The sequence below is a fragment of the Molossus molossus genome, unplaced genomic scaffold (assembly GCF_014108415.1).
Source record: "Molossus molossus isolate mMolMol1 unplaced genomic scaffold, mMolMol1.p scaffold_m16_p_3, whole genome shotgun sequence".
Classification (NCBI taxonomy): Eukaryota; Metazoa; Chordata; class Mammalia; order Chiroptera; family Molossidae; genus Molossus; species Molossus molossus.
This window is the reverse complement of record NW_023425366.1, coordinates 78,137,663-78,156,952: the sequence shown is the minus strand read 5'-3', so window position 1 is coordinate 78,156,952 and position 19,290 is coordinate 78,137,663. Positions and strand designations below refer to the sequence as shown.

General features: G+C 35.2%; 1 protein-coding gene across 3 annotated transcripts in view; it reads right to left on the bottom strand.

Moving 5' to 3' along the window:
* Positions 1 to 19,290, bottom strand: part of FER (FER tyrosine kinase) — a 364,169-nt gene that overhangs the window by 121,882 nt on the left and 222,997 nt on the right. For all 3 annotated transcript variants that reach the window (XM_036278843.1, XM_036278845.1, XM_036278844.1), the window contains 2 exons: positions 7,828 to 7,884; positions 1,804 to 1,919 (listed from right to left, as the gene is read on the bottom strand). In XM_036278843.1, coding sequence (XP_036134736.1) covers positions 1,804 to 1,919; positions 7,828 to 7,884 — 173 coding nt within the window. The remainder of the gene's footprint in view (positions 1 to 1,803; positions 1,920 to 7,827; positions 7,885 to 19,290) is intronic.

The following is a 19,290-nucleotide window of genomic DNA, read 5'->3' as shown; positions in this document are numbered from 1 at the left end:
TACCAAACTGTATCCCATATCATCCTACTGAAATAGTTATAAGTTCACTTATATTTGAAAGATGCAGTTTTCTTTCCTAAGAGAATGAAAAAATAACTTTATTTGGAGAAAGATTAAACAATTGATATACATTTTGTACCTGTACAACTAAAGCAGACATAGCTCTAAGAAAAATGTTTTATATTGAAAATACAGAATAATTTATAAATAAGAAGATAAACTGGGGATAATTCTAGAGATAAGGAAAATATTTTGACAATAACTTTGAGTTTTCAACTTCTACAAGGAACTAAAAGGGAAGTCTGAAAATGTTTGACTTGAATCCAAAATGTCATTTCTGAGGCTGGAAAGTGCTTAGTAAGGAAATTCCAAAATACAGCCAGCCTGAACTCCAATAACATTAAATATCTAAATATCCAGTTCTATTGTCAATTAAAGGAGCTTAGGAGTTTTGCATGAATACAATTTTCCTTTTTAAAATAAAACAATCTTACTTTAGAAGAGGAAATGAAACCTTCCATTTTGCAATAATACAATCACAAATTAGAAAAGCTAAATTAAAAAAATTAAATATTTCTGAAAATGTTAGATATAACTTGTACCATAAGAATACCTACCTATGAATATCTATAAAATGATAAACCTATGAATTTCAATTGTGATAGCATACCTTTAAATTTTCAGAGTATATTTTCTAAGTTGCCAATAATATACATGAAACAGGTTTTCAACTTCAGTCTATAGGTAATATTTAATAAATGCATCACACTAGTTTACTCTATTGCTATCAATATTCATTTTTAGATAAATGGAGAAATGCTCATCAAAATGAGCCATGTCATGCATGGGATTTAGTCCCTAATTGCCATGTCCTCTGTTCTCTGTGATACTTTACAAAAACTTCAATTTTATACACTAAGCCTTGATGGAGCCACACATCCCTTCCCCACCCTCCATACACACACCTCTCCCTCCCTCCCAGCCTCCCTTTATACCAATACTCTATAGATCCACGCATTCTCCTCCTCTCCCATCCATCCATCCATCCATCCATCCATCCATCCATCCCCTAGCCAAATGTCTATCCTCACTCTTCCTAAAGCACCTTTCAATTTGTTTTGTGTTTTGTTGTATAAACTAGGTATTACCATTCACAGAATAGTTTTAACTTTCTGCAATACAGGGGTAGCATTGGAACATTAAATGTCAGCTAATAATAGGAAAAAGGAGACAATCATGCTAGAAGACCAATTAGAAAAGAAACAATATGCAAATTTTGGAACAAATGCCAGATACTAAAAGAAGACATTTGAGGTTCTTAGAAAAGAAAGCTAACAGATAGAAAAAATAACCAAGTGATAATATCTAAGTAAGTAGGAGAAATGAAATCATATCTAAATATTTATGTATAGTATATATCTAAATATTTATGTATAGTATATAGAGAATGCAGTAATATTTTTGTATTCTATATATAAAATATATACTACACATATGCATACATACATATATGCATATGTGAAAAAAGCAAAATAATATTGCAATATTTTTTTAAGGACTTGACAAATACTCAGTTTTTTTTAGCATCTGGTTCTTTTCACTGTGATTGCCTAACAGATCTACAGTCTAACTCAAAAACAGAAACTTTTGTTTTTCCATTATATAGTGCTTACTTATGTAAGAGGCCTCTTAACGTGCTTATTTTTACTTCAGCAAATCATAATTTATGATAGCCTTACACTTACATTGTAGTGGATCACTTTTATTATAAATACACATTGTACATAACCTTAAAGAACTCACTTGGCTTCTTGTAAAAATTTTATTTTCAGTTCCTGAGGAAGATCTTCTTTACATGTTTTAACAGCAACAGCAGTTTTATCCTTTAATATGCCCTTATATACTTCACCAAAATTTCCCTGAAAATACAAATACATTTATTGTCTGAGATATAGGACAGTGACCAAACCCTCACAAAATACAAGAGAAGCATATGATGATGCGTTCTGAGTTAACCAAAGTCCTCTTAGCATTACTCCGAGTTTGAAGAGGAAAGCAAGACTGGGAACGTGTTCTTACCAATCCTCTCCACTTTAAATACACTACTCAGCACACCAAACATTTAGAGGCTTGAGGCTTGAGGACAATTGAACAGGAAAAGATTCAAGAAAATAGGATCAAAGGAGAAACTCAAATTGACACTGTCAGAAGTACCCATGTTTCATTACATTTAGTTCCCTTTATCTGCATTTTATTAAAAAATTTAAAAGTATCCATTAATTTTGAGAGATCAAGCAGAGATTCTGCAAGGTGACTGAGGGTACTGAGCCACACAGCCCCAAGTCAGCTGGAGAAGAGCCAGAGAGTAAGAACAGGGGAGGGCAGCAGAACCTAGGGAAATGAAGGACTGTCAGCCACTGCCGTGCGCTGTCAGTCTCTGGAAGGTCACGAAGAGGAGGTTCTTATCCAAATGCCCATTTCCCTCGTGATAAATCCATTTCTATCCAATATATGAACTGCTAACCTAATTCTATGGCTAAAATGTATTCTGACTTAAAATGCCTAATTTCAGTTTGCAGTCATTTTTCTCTTATTATAAACACAAAAAATTAGAGAAGCCATAAGGCTAACACAACAATTATTTTTTAGTATCCCCTTCAAGTTTTTCTATGTATGCTCATACATTTTTTTATAGTTATAATAATAATATGCAAGCACTATAATAAGCTTCAATGCTACTGTCGTTGAACAAGAAATCGCTGAAGTAGGAGTCTGCTAGTTATTGAGTTTGAGTTTTAAGGTCAATGCAACACTTAACCAATAGTTCAAGGTATTTAAATTTTACATTTTACTAATAAATAATTTAACATTACTAAAAGACAAAATGTTTTTGAATATTTTAAGTATTACTTAATACTTCACTTAATTTTAAAATTTTTATTTTTCTTACACTTAAAATACACTTAAATATTTAAGTAATAAATAGTATTCATTATTATTAAATCTAATATTCAACTCAAATATTTATTAAAAACAATGACTGCTTATCTTCATGAAAAGTAATCATACTATGAATTCAACATAATATACAATCATCATAAGCTAGAAAGAAGAAAATTTCAGCTTTATATCCTTCCATGTTTGTTATTCTCAAGGTTCCCCCACACACAATGATCAGGTCATTAATACATCAGAGATATTAATATACAGAATTACTGCTGAACCTCTACTTATTGGAATGATTCTGAAGCACTTAGAATTTATCTTGTCTGAAACGTAACATTTTACTCAGACTTTTCCTCACTAAATTACTCTGATTCACTATGACTATCACTCTCTCTGCAAGCATCCAGATTCTCCCTCTGCAACACTTGTGTCTTACTCCTCGCCTCTCAGAAAGGCTCTCCTGATTCAAGATCTTAACTTTTTCACCTAAACTAATCTGTCAGTCACTCACCCCTTCAATCCACCCACCACAGCACTGCCAGATTAATCTTTCCAAGACACAATTTACTTCCTTACTCAAAACCCATTCTTCAATTACCATATCTTTCTCAGCCTCTGTCTAGCTCCATAATATGGCCTTCAACTGTTACACCTGTCCTAAACTGTTACACGTGTCCTAAACACAAAATACGTGCCATGTCTTTTCTACATTTTTATCCTCCCTGGAAACCATACCCCACCTCCATTCAGGGAATATGCTACTTAATTTTTAAGTTCATTCCTTAAGTACCCTTCTTCTGAAGATTTCTTGATCTTCCCAAAATTATGTATTCTGTTACTGAACACTCATCATCCCGTTGCCCCTTTGCAGTTTTCTAATGGTTTCTGCCCTACACAACACGTCTTGGCACATATTTGGCATTCAAAAATTTTAAACATTCATTCAACAATCATAACCCTATCAGAACTTCAATTCAGTTAACAATGGTCAAGGGGACTCTCCAAACGCTGAGAAAAACACCAGACTTCCCAGAACACCTCTTCTCCATCCAAAGAAGTCAGGAGGGAGCCCAGGATACCTACACTCCCTATCACAGGCACAGCTTCATCTCTGCTGCTGACTTTAAGTCTATAAAGCTAAATATTATGTCTCTTGTCTATTTTTATGTCATTCCTCATAAGATCTTGGTCATAGGTTAATTCCCATCTCCTTCTTTAAATCCTTATTGGATTCTGTAGACTTCAAGTCAACGCTCTATATCCAACTTCCCCCTTCAATCCCCAACTTCCACTGTGCCTTCTGGAATCCATGATTCATCATTACAAACATTTTACCTTCATTGTATTTTTGGTCATTCTCTGCACCTTCTTGTTCCAACAGAAACTTGGTTCTCACTAGAAAACACTCCAACGGTGGCAGAGTTTCCTTTTGTCTAACATTAAGTGATGACTCCCTCACCCAATCCTTCTCCCACAGCCCTGGAGATGAAATAAAGTATTCTACTAGCTCCTTGTCAATGTTTCCAAAACATTTTTCTTCCTGCATTCCTAAGGAGAAACACCCAGCTTTTAAGTTTTATCACGTGATTATATACCAACTGACCGACTGCCCTTTAGTATGGCTATCAGCTATTGAATTTGAAAATATTTTCCTTGATTTATTGACAATCTGAGCTCCTGATCAGTACACTCAGGGTTACCCCTCTCTTAATTCTTGTCAATTTCAACACTTAAAAATCCTTGCAAAAGTTCAAACTCAGTTTTTTTAACATCTCTCTTTCAATGATCTTCTGTTTCAAACTATTTCTAGAAGCATACCTTAAACTTTGCCATTGCCAATAATGTAACTCCTCTACAATATCTATTTCATTTTATGGCTGGATTCCATTTTTCTAGCTTACATCCTCTGGTATCTAGACTACAAAAATCCTTTCACTCTGTAAGAATCTCAGAATCTTTAGATCCTATTACTTTTCATTGTTCATCACCCCTTTAATATCCTTTCTTCCTTCCTTCCTTATCCAGCTTAAATTCCCTGGTCAATAATTACAACTGCTTACCATACATTCTTAACTTTTTCGTTCCTCTTAATCTGTAGAACACCGTTGTCAAATCCACAGACGAATTAAATACAACTCTCTGCCTACTCTGCAGCTAATGTGACGGAAGAAAAGCTACCACCCTGTTGACTGGTTTCACTTTAAATTCATGAGCACAAACCTCCTTAATGCTACCCGATAACCTTGTTACAGTTGTCTAGACAATTCACTCTCTCATTCTTCTAAATAACTGTTTTCCCCTTCTACTCTTTTCTTAAATCCCCTATTCTTCTTCCATCCTCATTCTTGTCCAATAATCTTGCTTCCTACTTCATTGAGAAAACTGAAGCAATCTAGAGAGAACGTCAAGGCTCTCAGCCCCATTTACCCATCTTTCCAATCTTCCTTGAGGTTATAAAAATGAACTATTTTGTTTTTATGAAAGTCAATTCTCCATTGTAAACTAAATACCCTCTTACCTACTCAATGACATTATTCCACCAATTTTCATCTCTCCCTCTCAAACCATAAATTTGTCACTAGATCATTCCCACATGCAAACCAGCATGCCTACAAGACACTACATAACCTACATCCTCACCACCTCACTATTCTTCCTTGCTTCCTCAGTTTCCACCAAATGATCTCTCTTGCTCGTCATATGAAATGTGCACTGGTTACTCCCTTCCTAGATGTCCACATGGCTAAAGCGATCATCCTCTCCAAGTTTTTATTTGAAAGGAACAATTTTAATAAGGTTTACCCAAAATTCCTTATTAAAAATTGCAAGTTTTACTAGTGGCACTCCTAAACTCCCTTTATTTTTCACAGGACTCAGCACCCTTTAAAAGTATACAATTTAGTATTTGTTATGTTTATTGTTCATCAGCCTCCCCCTGTGAGATAGAATAAAAGCTCCATCAGGGCAAGGATATCTGTCTGCTTTGTTCACTGATCTATCACTAGTACCTAGAAGAGTAGCAGTCAATCTTCAACAATGTGAGGACAGAATAAAATATTTATTAAATACCAACTATACATCAAGTACGGTCTACTAAGAGTATAGTATTCAATAAAAAAGTTAGAATTCCTGTCTCAACCTTATATTACTACTAAACTCCAAAGACTATAATGTAGAAACTATGGCTAATTCTCTTTTACTCATGCATTCTCAAGCAGTATACTGTAAGTATTTATTCAGAATAGGTAGTGAAAACATTAAATGACAAATCATTTTCTACTCAAAAATATTAGTTAAAATCAAGCTATACCATTATCTTTGAAGTTGTAGTCTTTTATTAAAAATGATTAAATTATTTTTGAAACTGGTATCATGCTACTGCCATGTCACTGAGATAATTAATTATTTTTTGAAATACCTTTACTAAGAAAATATTCCTCCTGATATTCCTCTTCACATATTAAACTAAACATAAATAATTGAAATATTTGTTTTAACTTAAAGTATTTTTTCCTGAGTACTAAAAATAAAAATCCATCCTCCTAAATACATTATATTTCAGTAATTGGTTTAATTTTACAATTTATTATTTAATTATATTATCATGGAAATTTGTTTAATTTCTTTGTAATAATTTTTGACCCAATCAGAGCTACTGAGTTACTGATCTACAGTAAGAGGAAGAAGAAATATTTCCTTACTAATGGCCAGCATATCACAGAAGAAATAAACACATTAGCTAATGCTTTTAGCTTAAAATGCTTTAGAATTTACTTACTAAATAAGTATTTGCAGTCAATAGAAATGGCTAGCCAACAGCAATTTCATGCTTCTATTTGGAAAAGATATTTTAAAATACTAATAAGAATCCTGCAAAGTAGATCATTACAACAGGGATTTACTTTCTTAAAATACATCCCCGTTAAAAAATAGAAAAAGTGTGTCAATTCATCAAGTTTATATTTAAAACAAAAAAGTAATGAATAATCTTTTTTTTTTACTTAAAATGCTGAGCTTTATGTCTAGTACTGATAACTCAGAAATATATTAGTGCTAGTTTTCCCAAAATATCTAGATTTTACTCTATTTTTCAAATTGCATTATGAAACTAAATTCAAAATTTCAAATGGGAACATCACTAATTAAATCACTGACAGAGAAGTTAATATTACCCACCGGAACACAATTATAAATAAACAATTGATAAATTTGCAAGTAGTCAATTTGTTTATCAAATGTTTGACATTATTGTTAGACATAATATACTTTCAAATGGCCTATGAATTGAAAGAAACTCCCAACTAGATTAGAAGAAAGGGACTTCCATCATATATATCTGTCCTCTCTAACCACTAATAGAGCCAGCTACAAAATGTTTATTCTGAAATGTGTCTTGTCCATACAATTTAGATAAAATAATGTGTCCAGTGCTGTAACATACTATGACTCTATACACAATCTTGAAATCCCAAAGAGTAGTATTCTTCATTTTCTGAACTATCATGTACAAACAGAAACAAATATAAAAAGACTACTAAGTGTCTATTTAAACTTGCATTACTTCAGTTTCTTTTCAAATCTCAGCTCACTATTTTTGGCTTTACTACACTGTTATAAAATCATTATGGCTTTTAATCCATAGGAAAACACACACTATTTTTTAAAGTCAAAGATCATCCTTAAACCTTTCAAAGATTCTCACACATCTGTTTCAGTGAACATCCCAGTGCTTGTAACAGACTGGTTCTGTGCTCTTCCAGGTTACTGTGGGAAGGTGCCCTGTGTGCTGGAACATACAGCGGTTTTGAGGAAAATGAAGCATCTATAGAGTTCACAACCACTACCAAGACGGTCAGTTATTTAGCTCAGTTGATTACATACCTTGCCCAGTAATTCTCCCAAAGTAACATCTTCATGATTGAGAACCCATTTCTTATCCTATGACAAAGAAAAAGAACAGTTGTTCAGCCCAAGTAAGAGTACATTTCCTGTAAGATGCACTTGAGGTAGTGGGAAATAGACCTAAGGGGACACTTCATTCAAATCATTCAATCTACAGCACACTAAGGAGTTGTAACCTCAGGAGGCTATAAAACAGATTTAAGAAATGTTACTATACAATAGGATTTTAAAATCTACATTATGGCAACTTCCGTCAGAAATCTTAGCCATCGCAATGACGGTGTCCCTGCAACCAGGACACAGCAGGCGCTTTGCTCCCGATAAAGCTTAGGTAATGCGATTATTCGTCATTTCCGAAGAGTTGTGTCATAAGTACATGAGAGAATTTCATGTTACAATGCAAAATATCCAATTCTCACTCGGTCATAGAGAATTCTTTTCTACCCAAACCACATTACTAAGAGCTAATTTTTCCACATATAAACTGGACCCGAGTTATAGCTGTTTATGACACTGTATGTAGCCCCACAGTTTTCCTCAGTAATTTCCTGTAGTATAATAAAGAAACAAAACTAGTATAATAAAGAAATAAGACCAGTGATGCAAACATGCCATTATAAAGCATCTCATTATATGATCTCAAGAACAAATGACTACTTAGGGATAGTTCATCATCTAAAGATTCCCAGCTATTAAATCACATAATACCATAATGTTTTAAGGCATACAGATTAAAAAATAAATAAAAGAAAAAAGAAATGAAGCAAGAAAAAGGAGAGGGGGATGGGACAGAAAAACAGGAGGACGCAGGCAAAGAGAGAAGGACAAGAAAATCCTGGCGTGATCTATTTTACTAATGATTTGTTTTTAATTAATGTTAAAATGTAGTATTCCCCTATTACACTTGGTGAAATGTAATTAAGATCCATAGAATGAGTTGTAACAAGCAAGCAAACATCTTGAAGTAAAAAGCCACCCTAACTAAGATTTAAAGTGTTCCGGACAGTCATTTGAAGTACTTCACCTTCAGGAACACCACATGACAGACGAACACTCAACCACCAGAGGGAAAAACACAGATTTAAATAAACGATAGTTTACATGTAGAATCTTTCAATCTAAACACAAAGAGCTATAAAGGACCTGGAAGAAATAGAGAGGAATATCTTCACAACCAAGTGAGTAAGCAAAGATTTTAGATAGACACAAAAAGCACTGATGATAAAAGAAACAAACAATTGCAATTCATCAAAATTAGAAACATTGTTCTTCAAAGGCATCATTTCTTAAAAATGAAAAGGCAAACTACAACCTGGGAGAGCATTTTTGCAATGCATATATTGATACATGATTTGTACGTAAACTATACAGAGAAATCATACCTCAATAACAAGATGACAACAACCCAATTTCAAGATTTTCGGTAAAAAATATTAAGAAAAGAAGATGTGCAAATAGACAGCAAGGACATCAAAAGATGTTTAAGATCATTGGTCTTCAGTGACATACATATATAAACCACAATTAGATGCTATTTCATACCTATTAGAATACTACAATTAAAAAGATTAACAATACCATAAGATTGCAAGGACGTGGAAAAATTAGAGTCCTCATACACTGTTAGTGAGTATGCAAAATGGTACAATTATTCTGAAAGACAATTTGGTAGTTTCTTCCAGTTAAATATACATCTACTTTATGATTCAGAAATTCACTCGTAGGTATAAACCCAAGAGAAATGGAAACATATCCACAAAAAGACCATCAAAAAACTGTTTGAGGTGACTGTATTTATAATAGCCCAAAACCGGGAACAATCCCAATGTCCAGCAAAAAAAGAATTGGTACACAAATTTTGGTGCATTCAGACAATTAATTACAATTCAGCAATACATAGAAATTTACTAGGAATACATAGAAATTTACTAGGGATAGGCAGAGCATTTCCAAAACATTTTGTGGAGCTAATAATAAAGCCAGGTATGCTCTATATACATGCATACATACATAATGAGTCAATTTATTATCAGTTTCTAGAGATGGACAATTACATCTGCAATGCCATAAATCAGAGCAGTGTGTGCCTGAGGCAGGGGCTGGGGAAGATTGACAGTGAAGGGAAAGGAAGGAACTTTGGGAGTTATGGAAATGTTCAACTTCTTGATATTTCATTGAACTATACTTTTAAAACCTGTACACTTTATTGTATGTAAACTATATATCCACAAAGTTTCTTTGTTTTGTTTTGTCAAAAAGCAAGTATAAAAAATGCTGCTTTCCACTTGAATAGCACTTTGGGGTTTAACTTCCCCGCCACATATTATTAAAAGCTATTCCTCAAAGAATGTAGTTTGTCAGGCAAGAAAGTTATTATTTTAAAATTGCAAAACTGATTTGTTCAGAACTTTATCACTTCAAACATGGTAAATAGGTGGATCAGACCAACACCCCACTGCAAACCACTGAACGAGCTTAATGAAAAGTAAAAACAAAAACAAACTTCTGTTTGAGAGGACGACTGACTCTAAAATAGTGAAGAACTAAAGGGCTATGTTTAGATTAAGAAAAGAAGTCAAGTCAAGTCTGTTTGGACTACTTTTACCTTAAGTATACTGATTGTGAAAGCAGCAGCAAATAGGCTAAAAAAAAAATATTTACAGGGGAACAATAATCAGAAAGACTGAAGTTTTACTATCAGAAACCAGGAGGTCAAGAACAAGTGGAACAACATTTTTAAGATAGAAACAGAAAAAGCTGTCAAATTCAGGTTTCTATATCCACAAAAATATCTCTCAGGAATGAAGGTAAAACAAAAATATTCTCAGACAGAGGAAAACTAAAAAATTAGTTGCCAGTAGGCTTGCTAAAAGAAGTTGTCTAGCCTGAAGGAAACTAGAGATATGAGGAATAAAAAAATAAGAAAAATGGTAAATACCTGAATAAATAAATATAATAGACTTTTCTTGAGTTCCTTAAAATGTGCTCAAGTAGAAAGAAAGTCATAACATTTTCTGATGAGTTTTTCAATGGACGTAGATGCAATACATACATACAACCAAGAGGGGGAGGCATGCAGATCCCTAAGGTGATGTTTCTGAATTCTACTTGGTGTTAAAATACTGATTCTTTGCAAACCAAAATGTTAAAGATATTTTTGGTAATTCCTAGAATAACCACACAAAAAAGTACAAAGCTATATAAGCAAAAGTACAAGAGAAAAAAATATATAATGGATAGTAAAAAATGATCAAATAAACAAGGTATGACAGGAGAAAGAGAAACAAAAACAAAGAGACCAAACAAAATAAAATGGTAGTTCTAAATCCAAACATATCAATAATTATTTAAATATAAATGGTCTAAATACACCATTTAGATGACAGATTGTAAGAAAGAATTTCAAAAGCAGTCAACTATACGTTGTCTAAAGGAACTCACCTATAACAAGGAAAAAAAAGAGGAAATAAACATAAAATGCAAAATTAATTGTAAGAAAGTGCCAGGCAAAGTAGATTACCAAGCAAAGAATATTACACATGGATAAACAGGAAAATCACATAGTAATAAAAGTGTCAATTCACCAAGAAAACAGAATTATTGCAAATGTCTATGCTTCAATCACGAATACTTCAAAATGGAAAAAATACTGACAGAACTGAAAGACGACAGTTTCACAATTAGAATTGGAGACTTCAACATTCCTCTTTCAGTAATAGATAGTAGTAAGAGAAAATCAGCAAAAATGTAAAATAACTGAATAATACCAACTAAGCGGATCATACTGACATTCATAATAGAACTCTACTCAACAACAGCAGAATAAAACCCTCTTTTTTTCCTTTTTTTAAAAAATGTTTTTATTGATTTTTAGAGAGAGAGAAAAAAACATTGATGGGCTGCCTCCTACATGACACCCACTGGGGGGGATGGAATGAGCACTGGACAGGCTAAAACCCTCTTTTCAAGTGCACAAAGAAAATTTACCAACTTAATCCATATCATAAACCTGAGTCATAAAGCAAAGCATAGCCCAGCTGGTGTGGCTCAGTGGATTGAGCGACGTCCCACAGACTGAGAGGTCCCCAGTTCAATTTCCTGTGAGGGCACATGCCCAGATTGTGGGCTCAATCCCCAGTAGGGGGAGTGCAGGAGGCAACCAATTGATGTTTCTCTCTCACATGGGTGTTTCTATCTCTCTCTCCCTTCCTCTCTCTCTCTAAAAAAAAAAGGCAATAAAAACATATTTTTTAAAAAAACAAACCATGAAAAATGTAAAATATATGAGGTCATACAGTGTATGTTCTTTGACAATAATACAATTAAGCTGGAAATCAACAACCAAGGTAACAATTTCCAAATACCTGGAAATTAAACAACATACTTTTAAATGATTCATGGCTAAAAGAAAAAGTCTTAGGAGAAATTAGAAAAAATGTTTGAACTGAACAAAAATGAAAATACAACATATCAAAATTTTGAGGTTATAGCTAATCTAAGTGTTTGGAGGGAGATTTATAGTTTTTTATGTTAGAGAATAAGGAAAAGTCTCAAGTCAATAATTTAAATTTCTACCTTAAGAATCTAGAAAAAGAAGAGCAAAATAACCCCATAGCTAGCAGAAAAAAATAATAAGAGCAAAAGTAAATAAAATTGAATATTCAACAATAATAAAGAAATCAATGACAGACACAGTTGATTTATAGCTGGAATGAAAAAACTCTTAGTCTCTGGGTATGCCTGGATCTGATTTCTGGCTCTTGGACAAGATACGAACAGTTAGATTTATGATTTCACTGATTAAGGTCTGAAACTCCCCTGGGATCTCAGGGTGGGTTTCTTTACTGGGGGTTGGCAACTGGCCTAATTGGTCTACAAGGTTAGCTTGTTTAGATAGGCAAGGGGGACATAAAAGGCATGTGGAGAGTTTCTCCTCTAAGCTCTCCTAAAACCAGAATTACTCTTACAGCTCTTGGTGGATCAAAGGTGTGCAAATTATGGCCCTTGAAGAGGATGTTTCTCAGATGCTTTTCAGACCCTGTATGTTGTCCCTTTGCTTTTAAAGAAAAGCTTTCGGCAAGTACATTCAATGACTTTGGAGATCCTTTCAAATGTCTAAGTGTAGAAATTTTTATAGTTGGTTACTGAGTTTGGAAATTATATGAACCCCTGACTATGTAATTTAAATAATAATGGCTAATGAGTTATTTAGGAGAAAGGTGAGGGGTGTTATTATCAGGTAGGGGGTAGGGAGGAAGGGAGTGAGAGGGTATGGAATCCTTATTGCCAGAATGGCTACCACCTGGTCTGAGGTAACCGACAGGCAGAAAAGAACTTTAGTAGATACAGGGTAAGGGGAGATAACTAAATGTATAACAAAAACAAAACAAAAAAAACTAAAGCTAAAATTGTAGGGAAGTCCGTCAAAAATAAGGTTGCTCTTAATCTGTTTTAGAGAAAATGAAGATAAAAGAGAAGCATTCTAGAACCTCAGAATTAAGACCCCTCAACTCAGTCCGTAAGAGGGAGGGACAAAATGCCCAAGGGGAATTCAGTGGCAAGAAATAAAACAGACAAAAATAAAAGATGCATTAAAGCTGGAATGAATAGAGTTGAGTTTTATTTAACATTGTATCTGCTTGTTTTTCAAGTGATCTGTGACCATACAGGAAGAATATACACAAACTTACCTTCAAAACCCTAATGATTAAATTTGTCTGATGTTGACACTACAGACTTGATATAGACTCATGTTAATTCATGAATAATAATGTAACATTATTTCAGTGAAAGAAATATATACTTCCTCCATTTATCAACTATCTCTCAGAATGAAAAAAACATTTGGAAACATCAAGTTGTTGGGTCTAAAATGGATGTCTCATTTTTAAAGGGGGAATGAAGAGCAACCCCTAAAATTATGCATCCTATGTTTCTTCAACTAGTTCTAATAATTTTTAGAACTGCTTTGGAGCAGATTAAAGTCAGCTCATTAATATAGGCCAACGCCAGTATTTTCACATGTCTGAAATCCAAACTTTTAAAAAGTAAAGCAGGAAACACATTTCAAACATGTTTCCAGATACACTTGCTTGTTGAATCTCAGAAGAACTCCCACAAGACTGGCAGGAAATACATTATCGTCTCCATTTTAGCTAGGAAAACTAAGGCCTTGCAAAGGGAAATTCTTGTCCATGGTCCCAGAAGTACTAAGTGACAGAGTTGGGATAAGAACCTCAAGCTTGCCCTGGCCACTTTAGCTCAGCGGTGGGAGCGTCGGCGTGTGGACCAGAGAGTCCTGGGTTCAGTTCCTGCTAGGGGCACGTACCAAAAAAAAAAAAAAAAAAACCTCAAGCCCTGGCCGGTTTGGCTCAGTGGTTAGAGTGTCGGCCTGCAGTCCAGAGAGACCAGGGTTTGGTTTCCACTAAGGGCACGTACCTCGGTTGTGGTTTGTCCCCGGCCCTGATTAGGTTGTGTGGGAGGCAGTCATTCGATGTGTCCCTTTCACGTCAATGTCTGTCTGTCTGTCTGTCTGTCTCTCTCTCGTCTGTCTGTCTGTCTGTCTGTCTCTCTCTCTTCTTCCCACTCTATCTGAACAAAAAATAGAAAAATGTCCTCGGGTGAGGCTAAAAAAAAAAAAAACCTCGAGCTTTTGTCTCCTATTAAAGTCCTTACCTTTTACTGTGCTGAAGAGACTACAGAACATTGCATTGCATTTAAGATAAAACTGAGTACAATGATTTTCTCTAAATTATATACATAAGTATATCATGTCACGTAACTAAAAGAAGGATCAAATAATAGAACACACATCTATAACTTGAATAAATACCATTATTTTTTTTTACTCTTTAAGGTTTCCAGAGTCCTTCAACAACTGAAATTGGATTTCTATGTCCCCTAGTGAGCATGTTCAAGAACATGCATTTTTTTCCTTCGATATTAATCTATGATATATGATACATTAGTGTTATGTTTCGAGAAAGCCAATTCATGCCAAATTGTAAAACTATGTTAAAGTTGAAGAATTTCATATCTATAAAGTCTCATTTAGGTCTATGACTGGTGTATCTAATATAAAATAGATTCCCAAATGACGCTTTCATTGAATTATAGAATTGGAAGGTCAACGAAGCAACTCTCCTATTTGAATCACCTTGAGCTAAGAGCATATGGGCTTGAGGCATCAGACAGGGAGATATGGAGTTCCGCCAAAAGCACACCTTGCAGCTTCAGTAACAACTCCTCCCACCCGTCTCTATGGCGATAAGACTGATTCCAGCTTGCTCACTTCCCAGAACTTCAACCTATTCTCTAACTACATTATACATAATAGTCCAAGCCCCAATTTAGAAGTCTCTATTGGGAGTGTAGGTCATTTATTTATATGGGTAAATTTAAGTACAATTTTAAAATATGGTTGTCATGGCAACATTTTTCGCTCAAGGTTTTAGGACATGTCGTTTATTTGTATTCTGTTCCTGAAAATCTTGTGGCCTCCATAACTGAATTAGAAAATACTGCAGTCTAAACTACCCATTAAATGCAGGAAGAAATTTGTTTAAATTTCAAAGGTAATACCAGTTGTACCTACTTAAAGAAAGAAAAGAAGTAATTGGCAATTCTAATTTTAATTTTAATGTAAGCTTAACAATGAGAAATATTTAATGTAACAAATTCAATAGAGGTTTTTTTTTAAATTGTTAAAATGATGCCAGTTTGGTTTTTCGGTGTCCCAGCTCTAGGTTGCTACCAGTAGCAACCTTACCACAACCTTGGGAATACTTTAACCCTCTGAACACTTGTCTATGTTAGGGACACTTCTCTTGAGAGCAATCACTTTAGCCTGACCTTGCAGTTGGACGTACTCCTCTAACTGTACCGTAATAAAAGCACCAAAGCACCCTGGGTTGGAAGGGACTGCAGAGATCATCTAGCCCAACCTCTTGCCCTGACAGTTGTCATCCACCCCTCAGATGATTTAGTCACACACTCATTCAACAAACCTTTCAAACCTTTATTGGACTCTGCTACTCACAATAGATGATATAATTATGACTTCAGGTAACTGAAAAAAAAAAAAACCACTAAAACACCCAGTGATGGAGAATAATCAACTTTATCAGCAAGCCCAGGAAATAATGCCAGGGAAGCCAAAGAACTCTGAAAGGTGGTAACAGGAAGGTGAACTGCTTTGGGATTCCAGGCACGAGGCCTTATGTCCCCACCCAACAACAGAAGGAGGCTTGACTCTCAACCTTGCAACAGAAGGCAGCTCAGGTAAGTCCCTTTGTCTCCTGGATCAAATGGGCATCCTCCCTGACACAACCTGCAAAGGGACAAACAGCCAGAGGAAGTGCTCCCTGTTCTACTGGCCTGAGACTCCCTCCCCGACATAAAACACTGAAGTGGCCAAGAAGCATCAGCAAGAGGGATCCCCGCACAACAAGTTGGCAAGTATCTAGTCCCTGCAGGCCTGATGTCTACCTCACCAACTGAGAAATACCAGGCAGCTAGGCCTCATTGGTAAGGGAAACACTGCTGCAAAAAGCAGCCTGGCCTGGGGAGCCTTTGTCTCCACAGAACAAAGGCTTTCATTTCCTGTCAAGACACAGGGAGCTGGAGGCACTGACAGAGAGAATCCTACAACACGCGGCCAGTCCAGGAAGTATTCTCTATTCCCCAAAGGAGTGGAATTCAGCCAAACAAACACCAACAGCCCTGTGCTTGAGATTCCTTCCACCCAGGGAAACACTTGGTGGTCCCTCCCAATATAGCACTCAAAGAGTAAGTGGGAACCAGAAACCAAAATAATACCACAAAGGCTCTGAAAATTACTGTCATTGAAACCACAGCCCACACAGGTAGGCCAGGACCAGCAAGCTAAACCTAAACAAGGTAACTGCCAGCCAAATTAAAAGATTTAAGTAGAAACAAAAGTCTCCTAAGACAAACAGGTAAAATGTCCAGGGTATAATAAAAAGTTATCCATCATCCCAACAGCCAAAAAGTCACAAACTGAATTAGAAACACTAGTCAATGGACACCACCATGAGATAGATCTGATGTTGGAAACTGTCCGACAAGAACTTTTAAGCAACCACAAAAATGCTTCCACAATCAAATTCTCTTGAAACAAATGAAAACACAAATTATCTCAGCAACAGAAACAGTAGTTATAAAACAGAAACGAATGGAAAATATAGAACTGTAAAGTAAAAAACTCACTGAATGGACTCAATAGTAAAGTGACGATAACAGAAGACAGAATTACTGAACCTTAGGAGAAATCAACAGAATTGACCCAATTTAAACAACAAACAGAAAATAGATTGGGGAAAAAATTCAACAACCTCAGGGACCTATGGGGCAATAACAAAAGATCCAATATTTGTATCATCACAGTCCTAGAAGAGGAGAAAGAGTGATGCTGAAAGACTGTTTAAAAAAATAATGGCTAAAAACGTCCCAGATTTGGTGAAAGACACAAACATTCAAATTTAAGAAGCTGAGGCATTATATAGGATAAGCCCAAAAATCCAAGCTAAAACATATTAAAGTTCACCTGAAAGTTACAAAAAAAAGTCTTGAAAGCAGCCCGAGAGAAACGATGCACCTGCAGGAGAACACCAATTAAATGGCAGATTTCCCTCCGAAACTATGAAGTTCAGAAGAAAGTGGCATAGGTGTTAAAAGAAGTGTCAGTGGCTACTACATGTGGCAAAAGTATTTTTTAGGAATGAAGGGAAAATAATGATTCTCAGATGAAGGAAATCTAAAAGGATGTGGTCAAAAATAAATCTAAAAAAAGTTCTAATCTTTTCTTCCTGCACCTCAATAAATTGTTTTGTGTACCCCAGATACTCCAAATGGGCTGACACTGGAGACAGTCAGGAGGATAATTAGGACAGAAGAGACATAAATGTGGTTTGTGGGACAATCCCATCTTGCTTAACTTTCACAATAACTCTGTGTGAGGAAAGGGTTAACAGAGCAGGTCCTTTCGTTCCGTTTCTGATTATCTTCACAGACATGATGAAAAGCCTTAGTCAAATTGAAAGTTAAGCTCCTGGAATGTCCAAAAAGTTCCTGAGCAGTGTTAGTCCATATGCCTGAAGTGGCGAGTCATGATGACATGTCGGCATGTTTCAAGTAAACGTGACAAGTGATGCTGTGCACTTGGTTTGGGGTCTTCATCATGGCTGGTCATGTGACAGGTATGTGATCAGCAACCTGTGAGAACTCTAGACTCCAAGACTGAAATATGATTTCCTGAGTAATGACATACCACAAACGTCCGCAGTTTGTAGGTGGAAAGAAAGCCAGGCCCATGCAATTCCTGCACAAATAGGGCAAGGAAGCCTGTGTTTGACCTCTGTCCTTTGCTGTTCCAGCTGTTCTTGCAGGCATCCTGTGCTGCAATAACTCTCAGCCTGGAGTCTAACTTTATATTAAGTTATTTGAGTCTTTCCAGTGCATCAGTGAACTAGTGGGCCATAGTGAGACCCTAAAGACACTCCGAGGACTTTGAGGTTCTGAGAGAGAGGTTACTCAGACAGTAAGTGGCAGAACCAGTGTTTGAAACCACATCTTTCTTACTCCAAAGACTGTGTCATTCCTAATTACATTGCCTCCCAAAATAGAATAATTTAAAGTGATACATATGACTTCCAAGTTCAGAGATTGGCTATCATGCAATTATTAGTTTTAATTAACTGAAACATAATGGGTTGCAGCATTCTACTTGAAGTTTTCAAGTTCTAGTCCTAAAGAAGATTTCTGACTTCTTATAGCTTATACTTTGTCTATTTGTAATTTTTATACTTTGTTTTCAGCAAATGATTGCTAGGCTAATTAATTATAGATTGTTCTTCATTCTCTGGATTTACTAGATTATAATCTAATTGAAAGCTTTTGCACAATCCTTTTTGGTCAAAAAATAAAAACACTTTCTATAATCTAAAAATATGACTCATACTTCAATCTCTAGACCACTTATTTCCACTAGATAATATGTGACAAATTTTCCCTTTTCTTGTAGTAACTCTTTACCAATTTTTAAATAAAATTCAAAGAAATCATTAAAACACAAGGAATAAACAAAATTAAGCCATTATTATAGTACTCTCCACTATCATGAAAACATTATGTTCTTGTAAAACCATGCTTAGCCATGAATAGGTATAACAGTCGGCATGAGCTATAAAAACGAAAAATAAAACCGAATTACAGCTTTAAAATGTTAAAAGCTAAATCTTAGAATTACTTTGGCCTCACAAAGGTTGCTATTCTAAATGAAGTGAGGAAAATAGCAAATAAGCAGCTTCTCCTTTGTTCACCTGCAGAAGACAACGCTCCACAATCTGCCTGGGCTGCAGGGGACTAATCATGCTTCTTGGTGGACTGCCACAGGGTACAGATGGTCATTATTTATCACGCCAA